The sequence below is a fragment of the Morone saxatilis genome, unplaced genomic scaffold (genome assembly GCF_004916995.1).
Source record: "Morone saxatilis isolate NCDOM2014 unplaced genomic scaffold, NCSU_SB_2.0 Contig11, whole genome shotgun sequence".
Classification (NCBI taxonomy): Eukaryota; Metazoa; Chordata; class Actinopteri; family Moronidae; genus Morone; species Morone saxatilis.
Genome location: NW_023339663.1, coordinates 24,366,643 through 24,388,427, shown reverse-complemented (window position 1 = coordinate 24,388,427; position 21,785 = coordinate 24,366,643). Strand labels below are relative to the sequence as shown.

The window sequence follows — 21,785 nt, the reverse complement described above, 5'->3', positions numbered from 1 at the left end:
AACTTTGGTACATTGGCAGCTCTACCAGGGTAAGCTATCAGGTGCGCCCCATACATTTTTGCAATTTGCAACCTATTTTCAACCAATGTACAGCTCCATTAAACAATGTTTGAATATGAACACAACAAATGCCTCCATGTAATGTAGAGAATCTCTCTATATCATTCCCCACTAAGAATCAACACCCTTTTCAGTCCAGCCCCAGCCAATTAAAACATAATTATCCTCAAAATTGCACTGATATTTATACGCCATTGGACCTTCCTCATACATGTCCTTTTTGTCCAGTTTTCTTTAGTATAATAAGGAAAATAAGATTGTCCCCTTTGTTGCCTTTTCACAGGAGTCCACCATGTTGTTCGCCATTTTTCTACAGTAGCCCAGAACGGACAAACCAAACATGGCTCTAGACAGGGCCCACTGAATGGATCTTGTTAACAGCAGTTAACGTCAGAAAACCTCATCATACTTTAGCAGTTACCTAGTTGTTTCTGTCAAAACCCTAATAAATATTAGCAGCCCCCCTGCTCCATATTAGCCAAACTCCTTTTAAGAAACATGACATATTAACAATTTGTGTCCGTAAAAACACATAACTCACCAGAGGAAAGCCTTCATAATATTTCAACCAGGTCTTCTTGTCAATTCGGGCCTCAATTATAATACATAGGACACTGTATTTGCGTCCAAGCTTGGAATTTGTCGCCTCAACTCTCCTCTTTATGAGTTTCCTCAGCCGTTACCAAAGTGTTTTTTGATGCCTCCCTGAATAAAAACGCACCCACTTTACAATAATATTATATATACATATATACAGGGACGGCTGGTATATATGGCACGGCTAACAGGGCTAAGCCCCGCCCCCATCTTTACAGTAAAGATGAAAAACTTATTAAAAAACCTTAGAACATATTGTTTTGAATTTTGGTAGAACCTAAGCAGCAACAGCACCAAACAGTGACAGAAAAAACCAAGGATATATGATATATATTGGGTTTATTCCTGTGAATGGGCTAAATTAATTCAGCCCAAGCTCAGTAGCGTAAGCTTCCATTGACGTTTGATTGACAGGTGTCCTGACACGCCCCCTTCATATGCTTCCCATTTGGGCTAATTTCATTCAGCCCAAGCAAGGCTAGTTCGTAGTAGAACGTGAGAGAGGGAAGTGAGCAACTGTAGTATGGGCCTCTTGTGAAGAGAGGTAGCTACAGTACAGTGACTTCGACAATACAATACAGTGAGTAGTTCGTAGCTATGGCGGGCGTTAGCATGAACATGAACGAGGTCGGTTTTTACTTTGTAATTTAATTTCCTTTAAAAGTTTTTGGACGAAAATGATTGGAGTACAGATATTGGAAACACATTGTGTTGGCCGTAGAGCCCTTGGCTATAACAAAGTATACAATGTTGTTTTCTGTTTAACTGTTTATTAGCGGCTGTTGCACTGTTGCTGCTGCTGTGACGTATTGATTGGTGTAATGCATTTGTTAGCCACCACCCAAAGTCTCACAAGGCCGAAATCTCCACCAGCCGTCACTGCTCCTTCCTCTTATCCTCTCTCATTCATTCATACATCCTGTCCATCTTTTTTCCTTTTTTTCCCCTCTCACTCAATCTGTGACTCACCTTCACTCTTCCTTTCTCTGTCTTCTGTTCCTCTCACATTTTCCACCATCCTCTTTGTTTTCCCCTTTGGACCAGAAACATTAGTAATTTGATAAATACAGAAGTATATTTGCACATACAAGGAATGTTTTTTGGTAAATTGGTCCCAGATAGCATGAAATACAGAGCACCTGTTTTCCCTGTGTGAAGCAATGCTGTTTAGTCTAACTAGCTGCCTTGTGTATAGTCTGATTAAGCAGGAACAAGGATTTCTCCTCTCCCACAGCGCCTGAACTCACCATGGGAGATCACAGGCAGAGACAAGAGAGAGCTAAAGGAGGACAGGACTGACTATATTTGTGCTGTACTGATTCTGTTTTGAAGATATCTCCACTGTCTTTCTGACAACCTGACAACAATTGACTTTTTTCACAACAGCCCTTTTAACTAGTCACAGGAGGAAAAGCACAAGTGTTGCTAATGACATTAAGGATGGCTGCATTTAATTTAGGTTCCCTGGTATTATGGAGGAATGGAGCTTTTCATCATTCATAGAGGGCACTGGTGCTCATAGGCCTTCTCACAGCAGCCATTTTTACAACCCACATGTTATTAGTGTATTAGTATAGTATAGTAACATGAATGGCTTTGTTCTGTTAAGGCTATTTCCAAAACTTCTCTCTCATTCACTCATTCACTACTCCCTATAGACAGTTAGTAGTTTACTGTATATTAAGCACCTTATTGAGATTTTGGATACTTACGAATCATCTTTCTTTCACATAATCATCAGCAGGTGTTATATATGTTTTTACGTTTTGGGATTATTAAGAGAAAGTAGTGTACAAACAATGGACGCTACCATTGTGGGGATGTTTGAGGGCACTATTGACTATAGAAGATAAAATTCACATTTACATTACTATACATATGTGTTACAGAGTGAAATAGGGACAAATGTCCAGTAACAGCAGTGACAGTGTGATAGTATATGCATACACAGTAACAGGATCATTCATTCATTATAATATTTTCCTACTGTGACATATACAAATATCTTTGTAAAAAGTTGTGATACTTGTCTTCCTTCTTTTTTCTGTCAGCATCTAGTGGGAATATCTACAGTGTGTTACGACATTACAATGTTAGCCTGACTCCAACAGGACAAACAAAGAGCAGACAAATAAAGCCAGATGCTGACAAAACAGAGATTCAAAGCACGAGCAACATTGATCAAGATCAACACTCCTTTGCCTAAATGTCAAATTAGTAACATTTTGTATTTCTACTGTCAGAACAATTGCCTCTTTGTCAAAACACCAAAACTTTATTTTTGTTCAGTTGTATTTAAGTGCTTTACCATACTGGTTAGTGAATATTTATGTCAGTGAAATGGACTGCAAACTTGCCAGTGGTTTTTTTTTGTCACTGTCTGAGAGACAGATGTAAAGTGAGAAACAGGAAAAGTGTATCACATCATTGAAGTGCCATTCATCTGTATCTGGTTGTAAAGACAGAGGGCTGCTTTCTATAGCAGGTGAAGAGAAACAGGCGTGTGTGTGTGTGTATGTCCACATGTTCTCTCTTCTGTTGGTGTGTGTACTATACACTGCAGGGCTGAATGTTCAGGGCCTGCTGGGATGTGCAGTCAGAGGTGCCCCGCTTACAAGCCATAAAACAAGCTATTATATTGCTGCTGAAGCTGAAAAAAAAACATCCTACTGCAAATATGATGTTTTAGTTTTTCTCGCTTGAATTGTGTTCAGATACACTTTCTCTACAATGTTGTGTTTGTACAGGTTATCATCGCTCAGTAACAATAGACTAAAACTCACACTTCACATTTCACCAGCAGCCCCAGTGGCTTGTCCACTAGTGATAGGATCAATACAAAAATGGACAAACAATAAACAGTGAAATTAGGTGCTGAAGCCAGTTATGTCAAACAGCAGGAAACCTCTGACTGTACAGTGGAAGGAGATGATTTGATTTTGGTCTGAAAAAGGTAACAAGGACCAGATGCCTGCTTCATTGTGTGTGTGTGTGTGTGTGTGTGTGTGTGTGTGTGTCTGGACATATGTTTATGTGAATATGTTTGTGCGTGGGTGCGTGTGTATGTTGTTATACTTTGTAGATGTCTGGATTTAATATCACTACATGTGATACTTTCATGTGTGTGTCTGTCTGCGTGTGTGTGCACAGGTGCACATAAATGAGATCATCCTTTATGCTTGTAAATGTGTGGATATAGTGGATGTGTATGCAGTCTAGATGTCTGGTGTTACTGAGTGGGACAACATTTGATAAACTGTAAACATATGTGTGTGCATATATGGTATGTACATATTGTGTGTGTGTGTGTGTGTGTTGGTTCTCGAGATTACTTTCCCTCAAGCAGCAGTCTACTGTTTATCATCCAGAGGATTTTAGTGAGGCACTGACAGCTCTGTCTTCAGCTCAGTCCTCATCATTAACACAGTGGATAATGTTTTTGGAGTTTTTTTTGCCTTAAGCTTGAATCTCTGCTCTCGCCAAGTGGAAAGAAACAGTCAACCCTCATATAAGGGCAACATATTCGGACTGAACATGATCCGTTTACAGATTGTTTGCACTGCATCCAGAAGTCCACAGGGGCATCCTATTCAAACTATCACTCTCTTTTCTCCCTTTGGCGTTTTCTCTCTGTATACTTTGGATGGTGATCAACAAACCCCAAGCTGTGGGAACAGTAACCTGTTCATTTTTCTCACACTTGGAGTTGACACAAGATTCTTTCAGCGAAGCTATACCGCTCTGTGTTTTGCTGTTTCATTACACTGAGAAGCACTTAACGCTGTCCTCCATCTTCATTTTCTCAGAGAAAACTTTTATGAGGCCTTTGAGTTACACTTCCTGTGTTTAATGGTGGTATAATTGTCTTCGTAGAGCTGTAGACCAGAGTCGGACCTCCCAAAAAACTCTAGTCATCATCTTCCATCTTTTTCTGATTAGTGCGCACCTGAGCGGCCCTCTGGACAAGCACGATGGCTGTTTTTTCCCTCTGTTTTGTGTACAATCTGCTCTAGATTAGCTCTCTTTAGCCCTTTTATGGCTGTTCTGTCACTGTCAATACATCAGCAAAACAAATCACCAGCCAATTGACAACAGACTGGAACAACATTTTTGTTGCACTATTGTTTGAAGTGACAAGCCCAGCAGGGTGCATGTTGCTATGCATGAAGCTTTGTCTCATGTAACAAAATTGAAAATGGAGAATAGAGGAGGTGTGGAGTGTGCTGTTACAACTGAAAACAGTTGTACATTTCTCAATACCTTTCTCAAGTCACAAGGCCATTTTCGGAGAGTTGGAAGACCTTCTTGGTCTTATCAGTCCATTACATTGAGCCTCAGTTACAGTCTCTTGTGTGGTTTTTAGCAAAATGTCCTCCTTTAAAACAGCTTTCCTGTCTGGCATGAAAACCCAACCAGACACATCATTATGAAGGATCTGTCGTTAGCTTGACCTCACTGATAAGCTGCTCTCACTCACCCTTATCTTGTGCTTACCGATCCCACTCTGGTCACTGTTTCCCCTCCACTCTGTTCCCTATCTCTGTATCGGACCATCAGTCACTATCTCCTACTCAATTCATTAAGCTAAAGGCTATTTTATTGCCATTTAAATACTTATACTTGTAAAAAAAAAAAAATACATTATTCAAACACATCCAAGTGAAAATAAGTGTTGCTTTTGACAGCTTCTCTCTCTGTCACTCACACATACTGATGTGATACATTCTGCCAGTCCACAGCTTGGTTTTCATCCACTTCTTTTTGTGCCAGTATGTTTTGCCAAAACATCATCCAATGAATAATGATGGAAACACATTGGTCTGGTAAATAGCGATATTGCAATGTTTCCTGTGGCTTTCCAGATACTTTCACAATGTGGGCAGGAGGCAGTAACATCTGGTATCAGTGGGCCAGTAAGTAAATCAATGTCTTCTTGGCATAAAAGATTACAACCATTTTACAGATGGCATTGCGAGTGCATCAGTACACGGACTAATAAATCGGTCTTAATGTAGCTTGAACCGGCCATGGCCCGATTAAAAGTTATAAATCCGTTTATGCTGGTGATGCAGCAGCAGCTGCTGAAAACTGCATCTCTCTCTCTGACCGTCTCTCACTCCCTCCCTTAAACTCTCGCGAGACTTTGTCGCAGTTAGTCAGATAGCGCTGTGAGTTTGTGAGGGAAAGTTTAAAAATGGCTGACTCGGGCAGGATTCACAACGCTCCGGCAAGTTTAAAGTCTAAAGTGTGGAAGAAATTCGGATTTTATTTGAAGAATGGAGTACTGGATAAAAGCGTCGCTATATGCAAAGACTGTAAAACTGCGATAAAGTACTCCGGTAGTAACAAAATCTCCACACTACATTGGTGAGACGGCATGGGGAAAACAGGCGAGGGAGGAGGCTAGCAGCAGATAGCACAAAGACACCCCAAAAATTGCATCATACCCTCTCGAATTGAGCCGTGCCACATCGAATCGAATCGAATCGAAATCCTTCTGAATCGAACTGAATCGAATCGTTCCATTTTAAAATGTATCGTTCTGAATCGTATCGTACCCCATGTATCGAGATACGCATCGAATCGTCTTTTATTGGAGAGATGCACACCCCTAATAAATACTTACCAATACAGAAATTGCATTATCACGTGGATGTGTCTTCTTATTTAGTCAGGAATGCCATGATTCACTTCAGTCATGCTGGGCGGAAACTCATTTATGTTTTATTTTTGGCAGCATTTTAAATATTTACTCCCATTTTTCTGCATAGAAATATAGCTGGAAACATAGCTTGTCTGCAAATCACTCCCCATGTTCTCCTCAACATGTTCTCAGACCGTGTTTGCTGTCAGGAACAGTAGGATACCAGACCTCTGTATCCCTAGACTTGGACAGATTACGTGCGTGTCTGTCACAGAAAACAACTCAGAGTGCTCAGCCCTGAGACACACGCTACTTTTCTGAAAACACACGAAAATCTGACTACAATAAATATGTTGCCCCATGAATCTTCCTGTCTCTTAATGACAGAGCACTTACAAACCCATCTTGTCTTGACCTAAAACCATAGTACTTATGAGCCAATTTGAAAATCTGGCATGAAGTGTGAAAATGAATCATTCGCCTACTTTTCATTAAAATCTGGTCAGTGGTTCCTGGGAAATCATGCATGATGAAACTATGTAGGGTAATTTACAGAATGTCACAATGAGGTGGCGAGATGCTGCATCATTCTCAGTCATCAGGTTTGGCTGAAAATCTGGCCTGTGGTGTCTGAGGTTTTGTGTATAATGGAACAACAAACCAAAAGAAAGGAAAGGGGGGCTGGTTCCACACAAACACATTAAATCACCCTGCATATTTTTTTTACTATTTGGCATATTTGAATGAATTGACTGACTTTAAAAAATGTTTATTGTCGGGTAACTGGGACAACGTTAGCTTAGCTTAGCATAAAGACTTTAAACAGTCAATAACAGCTAAGCTAATCCCCCCCTGACTCCAGGTCTAGATATTGTACAAACATAAGAGTGATATCAAAATATTGAGCCATTTATTTAACAGCTTAAGATTTAGTAAGAGAGGTGGCGAAGGAGGAAAATGTTTTCTCTGTTGCAACTCTGTGGCGTTCAGCCAGCTCCTTCAACGTATAATAAATGTCCAAAAGTTATTACAAACATCGAAAGCTCAGCACTCATTACCTGTGGGAACAAGGGCAAACAGGGGGCCAGTTGACTGGGAAGGTGGTGGTTGTACAATAGTAGAAATTTTTTATTATGATTTAAAGATATAGATGTAACATGTCTGCATTAAAATGTCTATAAATCTATGTTATATACAGTTGTTTGTTGACAAATAAATGGGGAATTTTATTAATTTCACCTGTCATGGCAGAAGCTGTCAGACAACTTAAAATTTGTATGCAATTTTAAGCCACATTTTTACAATATACTTTTTATATCTTTTAACTGTACATTTTAACAGGATGAATGATTTTAGTCATCTCAAGTTTTCAAAGAAACAGGATCAGTTAACATTAGCAGCAGCTCGGCTAACACGCTGCCATGGACATTCTTCTGTATCTTTTGTCTGCCAGTGTCGGAGAAACACAGATTGTTAAGGTGAAACGGCTTGTTTTTACCGGTTTTAATCTCCAGGTCTGTTTGTTTTGGAGAGGAGACCTCTTAATAATAACTCAGCAATAATTCAGCTCTCGGTAGAAACCTCCTGAACGATGAAAACTGAAGGAATCCTAACCAGGAGAAGCTGACTTCCGATGCTACTTCACAACGTCATCAAACTTTGTTGTTTGTTATTGTTTTAATGTGAGAGACCCCCTAGAGGTGGAAATTACCTATTGTACATTTAGGACTGAGAGAAATATAATCTGTTCAGATGTTCAATGTTGTACTAAAATATTCCTATAATCCTGCAGTGATGACAGTGTGTTGGAGCAAGGTTAAAGTTGTTTTTTAAAGAGGGGGTCAGGTTGGGAGAATGGCAGGAGAAATGATGGAAAGATGAGGCGAGTGGGGAGAGGTGAGGCATAACAGATGGAAGGAGGAGTGCAGGTCAGCCTGTTTTCTGGTGGAAGTGGTTCAGACCTCCTGTGCTCCTAGTCAAAGCTTCCTCTGTTAGACCAGAGCTCTGATGTTTCCCCTGAGGCCCCGGTCCTGGAAGTGGGCTGGCAGAGCAAATAAACAGAGAGGAGGTGCTCACACTCGCCACACTAACACCTTCACATATGTATACTCACACGAGTTTCAAAAGAATACACACACGCAATTACACGCTAACACTAAAAGAGCTGTACATGCGGTTGAGCGCAACACCTTCGCACCTTTAGGAGGAAGCTGACATAGAGGCTGGTTTTGTTTCATTTGTGGAGACAAAACTTAAGAGATCATGAGAGGAGTTTTGGAGTTCAGGACATAATGGATATAAAGGTTTTTCATCTGCAAACAAGTAATAAGTTGGAATGCTGTTTATTCCTTAGCTGTATTGTGAGACAAATGGGTGGAAAAGTACAAATTAGTTTAGCCTTCTTATAAAGTTTTATAAATGTGCTTTCACTGGGGATTTAAAAAAACACACAAAAGCTTATGACAGAACCCCACCAGTCAGAGCAACAGCAGAAAATTAGCAACACATTGAAAAGACAAAAAGCTCAAATCAGAAATGAACGATACTGACTCCCCAAAGTATATACGTATAAAAAATGGCAGCCTTCCAAAAATGTGTTTTATTGTTGGTCTCGTCGTGCTAATGCGTTTCAGCGTAATCCATCATCACACCATCATACGCAACACGACCGGCCAACTTTTTGAACTGCTTGCGACTGTGAGGGTTGCTGAGCAAATAAATCAATTACAGCGTGGTTGATAAATACAGCATGCTGTAATTGTAATACGTATGAGCCACATCAGTAAGAGGCATCCATCAAATTGACAAGACGCACACACACATATACACACACATGGCCGGTCTCCTGTCCTGGCGTGTCAAGAGGCCGTTGACCTCCACTGAGCTCTACTTCCTGTGCTCCACCCACCAGAGTCCCAAGAGGGAAACTCTAAGCTGACAACAACCTTCATCCCTGTCTTTTAACCATCCTCCTCCTCCTATCAATGTCCTCCTCCCTCATTTCCTCCCCCATCATCTTAACATCCCACTCAGATCATCCCACATCTTTGCAGTCTGAGGCGATACACAGGACATGTGATTTATTTCAAAGGACATTGGAGGAGAAAAGGATGCTGAAGCCTCATAAACACATGTAGAAACTCTGCCTCCAAACTAGCAAAACAACACTCTGTAATGTGAGTGGGACTCGTAATGCATAGTGACAGCATCGTCTATGGAAAGCATTATCTATACTGTGCCCTGCTCTTAGAACCCTGCACTGTCTGGACTGGGAACTTGGGAGGTAGTTTCTTAGTATGTGCTGTAATGAATATTCTATCCTTGTAGCACATTCCTGCCTGGCAATGTGCAAATAAATCAAGGTAAAGCTGGATGGGAAAAGTAAGAACCCCCCCTCCCTGGAAGGAGACCCCTTCCTAAACTACATTATCTTCAGTGTAAAGTGATCCAGGCCCAGGTCTGCCTCTGGATCCTGTCTCGGTGTTTCTTCCAGTGCCGCCATGCTGATTTTGGCAGCAGCTCCCGTAGCAGACTGGGGTCATACATGGACCTGCATCCACCCCTCGCTTGGCAGGTAGTTTCTGGGTCAGCCACCACCAACACAATGGACTGGTGGGAGAAAGTTGGTAGCCAAAGGCCAGATAGGAGAATGGACAGGGGTGAAGTTTAGGATGCTTTGAATAGGATGAGGTCATGCAGTCACACTGCTAGAGGTTGCATGTAGACACCATTAGCCATGACATTTAGTACAAGGCTTCAATTCAATTATTGTGAAGAATAGAACAATTTACTAATTTTGGTCAAAATGGGATGAATACTGCAATGCTGTGGTTGTTAAGTTGATTTATTTTAATGTGACCATGTCTGGCTGTTTTATTACACAATATATGCCGTTGAAAAAACAATTAGAATGGATCAGTAACTATATTGTCAATCAATATTATTTGCTAATGTGTGTGGAGGGCTGTCAAATATATATATAATATATAGTGCAATCCTTATGTGTGTACTTGCTTACACAAATCTCTACGTATGCATAATATGTGTGCATGTGATAGTACTTTTACATGCATAGGAATCTTAAATGGATAAGACTTTTTTTTTTTTTACAATTGGTTGCACGCAATTCACTATACTCGGTCAACCAGTGTGGATTTTTTTCGGTGCTTATAACAAAATGTTTTTAGTGACCACAACTTTAAACTCAACCACAAATCATAATTACTGTAAATTAAACTGCAATAACCTAAATCTCGTACAAATAGAAAAAAACCTTAACTGCTAATTTGACCACACAACACTGTTTAAATCCTGGATGACCTCTGTGAAAGTCTTGTGCCAGGTTAGGGGCAAGACAGGACATAAGATGTGATCTGGATATGACACTAATGCCGTTTCTCTTCATTGATCTGTCTGTTCTCTGCTGGTGAAGATGTGTATAATCCAAGGAACTCAAATACTAGTTAAACCAGTTGCTGCATTGTTTCACACATGGTGAGCTGTGGTGACAAGTCCAAAAAGACCCCAAAAACTAGCTTAGACTAGATAGTCCTGTTTGGTGCTGTTTAAAAGTGGTTGTTAAAGGCTTTGAGTAATACTCCTGGCTTCAGGAAGTCCTGAGAGCACAGAAAAATATTCCTCTGAATGAAATGAAGATGGAAAAGGCAGACACTTCATCAGCTTCATAGACAGAGGGCAACACGAGGCCAACAAGATGTCAGTCTGCAGAGAAGAGAGAGAGAGAAATTATGTCAACAACAAGAGAACCAATAGAGTGCACAGTGAAACGAGAGGCCATAAGAATGGCCTGAGTATAAATTGGCGGTTCAAATCACAGGCTGGATGTAGGGCGAGTGAAGTAAAGTGCACAGAGAGGACATGAAAAAGGAGAGAGGAGGAAAGGGAGCTTGCTAGCGTCATGGATCACTCTCACTAATATGCCCTGACTGATATTAGAAGGCTGTGCCCAATTACTGGATGGTATCCCAGCCCTCACACAGACTCACACACGCACACACACACACACACACACACACACACACACATATGCTATATGTGTAGATGTATTTTCACAGACATGATCACACACACACACACACAGATTATGCTGTGTTTTGGAAGGTAGGTTACTGATATTTTTTAATGAAGGCTGCTGCCAATATTCTGCTCCCATATTCAGTTTTTACCCATTTCATGGCAATATAATACTATACTACTGCAACTTATATTATACAAACTGATAAAAGAAAGACAAATTTCTACATGCACGTGAACGTGAGTCAAATTCCAGTGTGACTGTAATGGTTCATGTTTTAGAGGCCGTGTCACGTTGACCAGGCCTGTTGCCTGTCTGATCGACATACTTTCACTTTCTAAAACAAAAACACACGGGTCACCTCTCCCTCCACACTCATCTGCTTCTCGAGACACACCGGCCTCCCCATCCTGTCCATCACAAACTCCCAGGGGAGAGCTGCCGAGGCTGCTGCATTTCTGACTGACAGACAGCCTGTCGATGTATGTGGATGTGTAGTGTGTGTTGTAATGAGATCAGATGACTTTCCCTGCTTCTCTTGATCTTTGATATATGTTCTTGTTCTGCTATCAGCCACTGTCTTGGTTCTGTTATTTAGATGCTCTAAGTCGGGCCAGTATGAGGCCTAAAGGATGGCAGTGTGTTTCAGCTTTGGTCTAGACTGAAAAAGCAAAAAAAATATTGAATGATTTCCATTAAATTTGGTACAAAGATTCATGGTTCCCCAGATGACGAATACTACTGATGTTGGTGATCTCTTTGACTTTTTTTGTAGCGCCACCAGCAAGTTGACATTTGTTGTACATCAGCTGTATGTGAATAGAGCAGCAAATGATAGAATTCCATCACATTAAACTAAAATGGTGAACGTAGTATACATACCTCCACCGTGAGAACTGCTAGTGTGGCTGTAGAGTCTTATGGAGCAGACACACTGGATCCGTTGACTCATGTCAAGTCGAAGGATCCTATTTATTTTCTATATAGAGCAGGAGATGGTGCATGATGGATACACCGCAGCAAGTTGACTGACCGTTTGCCATATCTGAATTTGCATGAACACAACTCAACTTCAACTCTATGCACTCTGCGCTCTTTTTTTCTCATTGATTGAGATGTTCACCCTCTGTTGAGTTCATGTCTTTGGTTTACTTTATTTTCTTGTGCAAGCTTTCGATTGGTCTGTAGGCTTTACCACAGTCATTAGGGTTTCACTGAGAACGTAAAGATGTGTGTGGGTGTGAAGCCGTAAATCTAGAAAGAAACAAAGGAGACGGGAGAGAGCTTAAGATTCTGAGATAACGCTACTTTTCTGTAGTCCTGCAATGAATGTGTCACAGAGCAAAGTTCACAGACTTTCACACATATCCCTATATAATATGCTGTTCACTGGACTGTGTTAGTGTGCTGATGTTTAGCTCAAGAATTGCTGTGCCTATACAGATTCACAGAGCAGCTAGCATGGCTGAAGTCTTGTTAACTCACCTGTATTTATTATTATTATTATTATTATATATATTACATTTATATATATATATATATAGTGTTTTCTCTTCTACCTTCACAAACATATCAGTAATGAAAATGAATAAATGCATAAGAATTTTGGTTTAGTTAGAGTACACTGCACAGTTGAAGAGTTCTGAAGCAATATTGGACAGTAAGTGTGTCCTTAAAGTCAAACACATTCTGTCACTGTTTGATTCTGACATAAGACAGTAGCTATTGCTAAATTGAGAGTGCCTGTTAAATATACGTCTAAATATTGCTTAATCCCATTTATGAGAAATAATGAATTTAGCAACATTCAACAGCTGTGCTGGAAATACGCATATGTAATACATTTATTCTAAGGCTGCCATGAAATCAATTTCTGTTGCTTAAAACCCTTAAAACCCTTAAAGTGTAATGAGGTCTCAATGGAATCTTTTTTTATGTAACTTAACATGAGGCCAGATATTGCTGTAGCACTAAAATAATCATGATTAAAGAAACTTTACATAATATGGTTCTGTCACGTTATGGCCGGGGTATCAGATCGATGCATCCCTGGTTTTCTGACTGTTGTACAATTATTCTGTTGTGATCACCTTAGCAATGCTTTCTCAAGTCTGTTTTTGTGTAGTCCTGAATTGTGGACAATTATAAAAATCCATCTTGGATTACAGTCTCTGATCTGTCACATCCAGATTGACTTGAATCTTTAAATCAAATAAACCTTTTTGTGGCTTTCATGCAAACTCTTAGAGCTCCTCTACAGGACAGACTTGCGTCTGCAACGTATTAATCCGAATTAGACCAATGACTGACTGATTGATTGATGGATTGACTGACGCTCTTACTGAATGAATGACAATGTTCATCTCAGCATTCACTTTCCTTTCTCCACCTCAGCTCCATGCCTATCCATCCCTCTCAACACTCCTAGCTACAGGCTGCAGATTAAAGCTGCTCTCATCTGGATCTCATCAGTTTAGGCTGGCCTTGGTGTTTTATAGGTTATTTTTCATTCAGGAGAAGGAGGGGGCATCTCAGAGTGATTTAGGGTTACACTGCATGGAGGCTGGAGGAGAATAAAAGAAACTTGTTGTCTTGAGGGGGAAGTGAATGAGGCAGCGTGCAAAATGCCCTCCAGTAACAGCATGCAGTTTTTAGGACAGGAGTCGAGCATTCTTCCCTTTTTTCTTCAAGTGTGTGTGTGTGTGCTGCTGAGCCAGTTTCTGAGCCATTTCCTCTCTGTTTTTCTAACTGTAATGCCTGTAACATGTGGTGGATTGTTGTGGGATGGCTGGACGAGTGTCACTGCCAAACACCGTAACTCAATTTTGGGAAAAATTGTTGCCCAATACTCATTGCACAATGCCGTGTTTCAAAATTATGGCATCCACTGAGCTGTTACGAGCTTACATCACAAAAAGCAGAGTTTAAAACTGGAGTTTAAGTAATAGTTTTTAGTTGTATATACGGTCAGGGTTCAAGTAGGGAACTAAGCCAAAGCAAAACTGTGGCTACTCTTCCACTTGTATTTACATGTGTCAGTGGACTCTTTTACTGTAGAGTGAAAATGGGACAGCCCTAAGACAGCTGTACTGACAATCTGCTAAAATGTTTGCAAGAAGCTTTTAAGTGTTTGCAGTAACTAAACAATATATAAACTGGCTGCAATGCAGAACTGGCAAAATAATGACCACAAAAAATGATTTGATTGAACTCCACCTGATGTGCAAGATCTTGTGAGTCAGAGTCTTTTCTATGATGAGCATCAATTTACAAAGGTAAAGACGACCATGACCATGTGCAGGATCCCTCTTAGTAGCCATGTTGTTGTGATGTAGGCTACTAATAGGTGAAATGTTAACTTGTGTTGCTAGTTACTGCGACCCCTGTACTGTTGCTTCTCTATGTCTGTATGTTGTTGTATGTTCAGCTGCATGTGTGGCTGAATAGCTGTTGTCAGCCGAATGCGTGAAGTGGGATGTCATTGATGTCCACACTTTAATCCACGAAACCACAGTGAACACCGGTTCATTTGTCAGTGTAACAGTTACCTGGATCTGTATCCTTTCAGACCTTTCAGTAATGCGCCCTGTCTTTAATCCTGGATGATGGTGTCTTTATTAGGCAGTCCATCAAACTAAACCTCTGCACTGACAAAAGCCTCCTTTATGCATTTTCTGTCTTTATGCTAAGCTAAGATAACTGTTTGCTAGTTGCAGTTTCATATTTACCAGACAGATACACGGATGGTATCAATCTTCTCATCTAATTCTTCTACCTTTTCAGGAGGAAATGCTGTGACGGATTCAGGTTTGTGATGGGCCAGTGCATACCTGAAAGTAGGTAAACCATACACACTATCCTAAAACTTTGGCTCATGAACTCTCACATCTGATTGAAATGCTCTAAATTTGTTATAGTTCCTTTCATTAGTGCGGTTTATAGACTAAACAGGCTGCAGAAAACACAGCCTGCAGACCAGATTTGTCTATTTGGACCTCCAAAGAAGTCCAGATAATGCACATATTGTGGTAAACTTTTATTAGTTTAGAGTAATTATTTTTAAGGACTTGTTACAGATGATTGCAGTGCATTAGATCAAACAATATAACAACCAAAAAAGAAACAGCCCACAGGTTTGGCATGGACAGACATTTGTGATATATAAAACATCTGATAATTGTGAAAATGGGACTTACATAATCATGATTAGGGAATATGGGTGAACAGCTTTGACAAATGTATTTAGCGTCAATACATGGAATATAGACTGTTGTGTGCCTCCATAGAGTAACAGTGATTCACTTCAGCCACCAGAGAACACTGTTCCTCCATAAACATAACAATCTTTTAAACCCTGTAAAATTTATTTATTCTTTGAATATGATATATAATGGGCATATGGATCTATTTACAAGTTTAAAGCCAGCTAAGTTCCATAGAATTACTTAAATGTGGGCCATACCTTTTCAGTCAGAGTCTTTAACTGAGCAGAAAGAACTGTATCCTGAGACATGGCTCATTTTTTGTTCAGTTGGATTATAAAATTAACTGGAGTGTACTAACCTGACTCTGCCAGATGGTTTGTTGCACATAACCATCTGGGAAGACGTTGGAAACTGTTTGAAAAAGTGCAGGCACTTTTCAAACTTCAACCAATTAGATCATCAAACCACATAACGTAGTCAACCTCTTGAAGAGCGAAAATATCTTCTCCATCATGAAAAGCCTTCAGTGCCATCCTTTGTCTTCCTCCAGGAGAAATACTTACCTAGTTCTGATATTAACGGGATGCTAGCAGAATCTATTGCTAACCTCTTTTAGCAGTCGTCAATTTCTTGGTTTAAGAAATAGTGTTTTTGTGCCTGGTTTAATAACGAACCTTGAGAAAGTCAGTACTGGGGACGGCAATAGTCTGTGTTTGTTTGACCCATCCTAGTCCACCCTGACCTTCCTTCCTACGCCAGAACTCTTTATTCAAGGCACCTTCATTAAATGCAATAGGTGAGGAAATCCTCTTAGTGGGGATAGAAAATGCAATGGGTTGGGTGCGTCTTTATAGATTAGGTTATTATAGATGCAAAAGTAATGATGATTCATCAAGTTGTAGAAAATCTCAATTTGACTGCCCTCACTATTAGAGTAGACTACTGGGGGAGTGTTTATATCACTGGGGGGAGTATTGAATGGAGGGTGGCAACAAGCGTGTGATTTTTGACACAGGCTTTTAGTTATCCCCATGGCAGTGGTGACAGTGAAGCCAGGACCTTGAAAACCAAAGCAGCAAAATGGGAAAATGTCAGTCATTATTCATTTTATTATTTACACGGTGTGTTTCCTACTGGTACATGTAAAATGTATTCCATGAGAAAGGCTCAATGGGCTGACACTAGGAGCTGTACTGGTCAGCTCCCAGTTGTGGATGTGGAACTTTATGAGTGTAAGGAGGTGGTAATAGAGACTAATGGAGCTCCTGGGTGATTACAGTAATGCTGGTTTTCAGACAGTGATCCTGAATAACTTTAACATGCTCAGTCTGTGTACTCTCTGCCTCCTCTCTCTCTGTCTCTCTCTCTCCTCTTCTCTCTCTCTCTCTCTTCTGTAGGCATCGATGTGTGTGCAGCGTCGCCTTGTGAGCAGCAGTGTACTGATAATTTTGGACGGGTTGTCTGCACATGTTACCCCGGCTATCGCTTCGACCGAGAAAGACACCGCAACCACAAATCTCCTTACTGTCTGGGTCAGTACTGATGAAATACTTTTGACTATCATGTCTGTTACTGTGTCAATGTGGGATACTCCTCGTCCATTTCCCTAAACCACAGTCCTTTGTTGCTTACAGTGGCACCAGTGCATCTTCTGCCTCTTGAAACAGCACTGACACGTTGAAAGTGATTGTTAAGGATTTTTCTTTAACTGGAAGAACAGCACCCTCCTCCTGATTTGTGTAGCAGAGCAGTTTCTCTTTTTACCATGGAGATTTCTCACCAAATCTACAACCCAGTGTTGCATAATCTGAAATGCCATGTAGACGCGATTATATTATAATGAAGTTAGAACAGAGTTATTGTACATAGCCCTAGAGCACAGTTTCAAAGGGCCTAACAACTATCATATTATGAAAAACGAAATGAAAACAATCTAAGACCCATGCTGAAGTGAAGACAAGAACTGACTTTAACACTAGACACCTCCAAACTTAACTTTTATTTTTCATTGTGATAATGTGCTTTTTTCTTTCTCTCTCCTCTGTCATATACACACAGACATTGATGAGTGTGAGCACCCAGGCAGCAGCGTGTGTGACCACGAGTGTGTGAACACAGTGGGCAGCTTTCTGTGTCGCTGCCGCAGCGGATACATACTGGCGCCGGACCAACACTCCTGCATCCCTGTACACAACTGTGAGTTAATGTTTCAGTTGAGTTTTACAGCTTTTGGAGTGGCAAAATTAGAATAAGAGGCCATCTGTTCTTGGGTTCATTGCTATTGTCATTTTAGGCTTCCACTGAAGGCAATGTTCTTATGTAGCTAATATCAGTATCAGTAATACTAGTGATCTTGTGCATAAAAGTTTATTTTGAAAATGGACAATGATTCCGATGATACCAATTATTTTCATGTTTCTATAGTATTTTTTTTCCCACCATTATTATACTATATTTAAACACTTTTACGCATTTGATTTGACTCTATATTGCTCAAATAGTACAGTGTGACTCCAGTAATTGTGATGGGTTGGATTCCCAGTGCAACCATCCATGCTGAAAATGTGTGCTGGAAAACATTTTTAATGTATTATTTGTGTTGCAGTGAGCTCCTCAGGGAAGTCAGACACCCTGATGAGTGCTGGTACCTGCTCGTTCACCTGTCAGGATTTTATGAACATGAAAAACAGTCTGCTGCAGATAAAGCTAAAGCTGGGCAACACACAGTCCCCCAACCAGGTAGCATGTCTACTTTAGCCCCCTAAAACTGAACCAAATGGTATTTTACAGTACTTGATCTTTTTTTTTTGTCTTACTTTCCTCTGTTTATCCTTCTTACCCTTTCTTCTTTATTCTGTAGGTACCTGGCCTGGCCAACAGCAGTGACAAACCATCTCTGGGAAGGGCAGGAAAAAGTCCAGATAGCCCTTGTCTTCCTGGTCTACCCGGCCCTCCAGGAGCTCCTGGGGTCCCAGGTAATGCCGATATAACTGTAAGGTTGGAGAAGTTAAAGAGCCAGCATCTGCAACACAACACTGTTGCTTATATCAAATAAAATAAAATGCTTATAATTTAAGCACTGCAAAAACTGTGTATAAGATTAAAGCAGACAAGTGTAAAAGATGTAAGTAATAGCAAAGCGAGTTGAAAATATAATGAGGCTCTGCAAGTGGGTTCAAGTCACGTTCAAGCTTAATGTTATTTCCAAAACTAGATCCTTAAGGTGGCCAGAGTTTTAAATGATCTGTCTGAGCATCATAGTAGAAACAAGGATTGCTCTGTTTCCTGTTATGATATTGACTATCCAATTTTAATTCATTCTCTTAATCACTGTCTACATCTGTCCTCACCAGGACATCCAGGAGAACCGGGAAAGAGGGGAGACGCAGGGGACAGGGGCCCACCTGGCCCTCGGGGGCCACGGGGAGACATGGGACCCATGGGTCCAGAGCCTGACCTGAAGCACATCAAAAGAGGCCGCAGGGGACCGGTGGTAAGAAAAAGAACAATTACATCATAATTTAGGGGTTATCACATCTGTTTCGTACACAGAAGTTTTTCAGTTTGGTTCCCACTGGAGCCTCGTGTTTAGAACATCAAAGTGACGTCTGAAAATCTCACTCCACTGGTTTTAGTGTGGTCCTTTCTTTTAATACCATTAGCTTGACAAACCTTCTCATACCTGTCTCTTATCATTCATACAGGGACCCCCTGGGGCACCAGGAAGAGACGGACTAAAGGTCATTATTACATATCTTTATTTTCCTCATATTTGTTTTGATTTTTGTCTCTGTGTGTCTGTGTATGCATGTGTTGAGCTACACTGTTGCCATCTAGTGTCTACATGATCTCAACACCTGAGAGAATGGAGTCCACTAAAGCTTCAAAAATGACTGCTCTGACTGGGTCACACACAGCCTTATAAAATCTAACTACATGCACTTCTAAAAAGATAACCTTAGCATATTTCTGGTTTCTTTCTTCCTTATAAATATACACTGACAGTGGTTATATTCTACACTACAGACTCTCTTAACCTGTTTGCTTGTAAAAGTGTGGCTATTGAAATTGGGTTTGTGCTGTTTCTCATCTACAGGGTGACAGAGGAGCTCCAGGTCCCAGAGGTCCACCTGTAAGTTATTTTTTAAAGCTACTATAGCTACTCATAAACATGCCCCTATGCCAATTCCTTAGCCTGTTTTTCTATTTTAGCTGCCTCCTTCATCTACATTATGTGATCATTTTACAATGTAAATGTAGACCTGCACTCTCTTTTTCTAAAGGATGTAGACAGTCAAACATGTACATTGAATTTACACATTAAACAGAAACAAAATAAAACAGTTCTGTAGATGCATGATGTATCTGTACCTCTAACTCTTATTTTTGCATTTTAGTTTAACTTGTGTTCTTCACTGCCATACGGGTCAGGCTTTGTTTTATGGATCAGGCGTTGAAGTGGATGTAGTATCAATCAATGAGGGACTATAGCTTTTATAAGACTCAATTTATACAAGTGGTTGCTGCATAAAATGTATTTAGTATTTTTTTCTATTGGTGTAATAGATCTTTTTTATGCAGTAAAAAAGTTCTATTGGGCCTCACACCTCCCAAAAGGACACCCAGTGAAATATGACTTTCAGGGCATCAATCCCTCATTGTGTCCTCTGTCCCCAGGGACCACCCGGCTCCTTCGACTTCCTTCTGTTAATGATGGCTGACATCCGCAATGACATAATTGAACTGCAAGAGAGGGTGTTTGGGGAGCGACGAGGCATCTCTCTGGACAGTCCTCCTCATTCCAGTGGGGAAGTAGAATTTGTAGAGTGGGGCTCTGGACAAGGAGACCTCATGCTCAATACCTGACCTTTGACATCCCTCTCACAGTAACAGTCACTCAAACCCAGCAAAACAAACACCAAACTTGACTCTTTGTTTCTTTCTTGATAACGGATGCTGGTGGTCTAAGTGCCAACATGTAAATCATTTCTAACCTCACAGCTGGGATGACCTGAGCAAGGAGCCTTGATTACACTCTCAACACTGCCACAGACAGTAAAACAGAGAGGCAGAAGGATTCTAAAAAAAGAAATTGGACCACAGACTCTCTTAACCACTGCAAGCACTGCCTGGCTGCCTCTCGTATGCTGTGGTGTGACTGAGGGATATGTGTGCAGGACATAGAGTGAGAAAGATGCAGTGTGCGCCTTTATGTCTGAGCCTCTGAGCTGAACCACTTCAAACGATGAGCTTTATCGTCTACATCTCTTCCTCTTCCTGAGTCTGTCCATGGAGGCACTGCTGCCACTGACAGTTTGCCTGCAGGGCGCTGGTACAAAGACCCAGGACCCGCACCGTGAGTCTCCCCTGCACCTGTCTGCAGTATCCAGCCCTCAAGTCAGAGCTCTGCAGCTACACTTTACTCTGAGGCATCTTCAGAAACTCATTCATGAGATTCAAGAGTATTACAATCTCAGTCCTGTTCACGAAAACAGCAATGCCTGGTGTATTTTTGGTGTAAATTGTACAATTAAACAAACCATCTAAATAAAATCCAAGAGAGATGTAAAATATGTCAGACATCCATATCTGCAGCTTATGAATAACACCCAGCATTAAATATTACTCTAAAAGATTGTAGAAAATCAAAACTTTAAATTAAAAGAAGAGAATGGATTTATGTATTGGGAAAGGCAGATAATCACTTTTATAATATCCTTTTTATAACCAATATATCATCAGGTAGGTAACTGTGAATATATTCTCCCACATTCACTTGGAGTTGACCATAAACAAGAGACACAAAGAAGGAAGGCTGCGTGAAAGTTTTTAGGTTTTTTTTCCGTGTATTTACTGTGAAGCAGCTGCCAACAAGGATCAATTCATTGCTCAATAAAGGTTTGTCAAAATCTAGATTTGACCTTTTTTAATGTTTATTTTTTGTTAACAGATCATCAAATTGCAAAGAAGTAATAAATGTTAAATTTTTTTGAGGCGGGGTAGTTGCAAAGAAACATTTCGTAGCTGCAACCATGTAGGCCAAATAATTTATAATCAGTTAATGACATAAATGACATCAATAAAAGTCTGATTTTAAACATGAGTCATGATGATAAAAAAGAAAAAAATTGTATATTGTAAATATTTTAACCCCCAAAGTCTCACAAATCATGTTTTTATGGGAGCTCATGTCTTATTCAGAGAAGTCAAGCTCCCCCTGGCTCCCTTGTAGTTCGTACCCTGA

The 21,785-nt window shown here is 40.4% G+C and overlaps 1 protein-coding gene across 1 annotated transcript in view; it reads left to right on the top strand.

Annotated features, from left to right (window-relative positions):
• Nucleotides 1-21,549, top strand: part of LOC118321206 (collagen and calcium-binding EGF domain-containing protein 1-like) — a 43,899-nt gene extending 22,350 nt beyond the window's left edge. Inside the window, exons 3-11 of the mRNA XM_035652433.1 lie at nt 15,120-15,172; nt 16,939-17,073; nt 17,600-17,737; nt 18,147-18,280; nt 18,402-18,516; nt 18,895-19,034; nt 19,246-19,281; nt 19,638-19,673; nt 20,219-21,549. Of these exons, the coding sequence (XP_035508326.1) occupies nt 15,120-15,172; nt 16,939-17,073; nt 17,600-17,737; nt 18,147-18,280; nt 18,402-18,516; nt 18,895-19,034; nt 19,246-19,281; nt 19,638-19,673; nt 20,219-20,407 (976 nt within the window). The 3' untranslated portion in view covers nt 20,408-21,549. The remainder of the gene's footprint in view (nt 1-15,119; nt 15,173-16,938; nt 17,074-17,599; nt 17,738-18,146; nt 18,281-18,401; nt 18,517-18,894; nt 19,035-19,245; nt 19,282-19,637; nt 19,674-20,218) is intronic.
• The last annotated feature ends 236 nt before the right edge of the window (nt 21,550-21,785 follow it).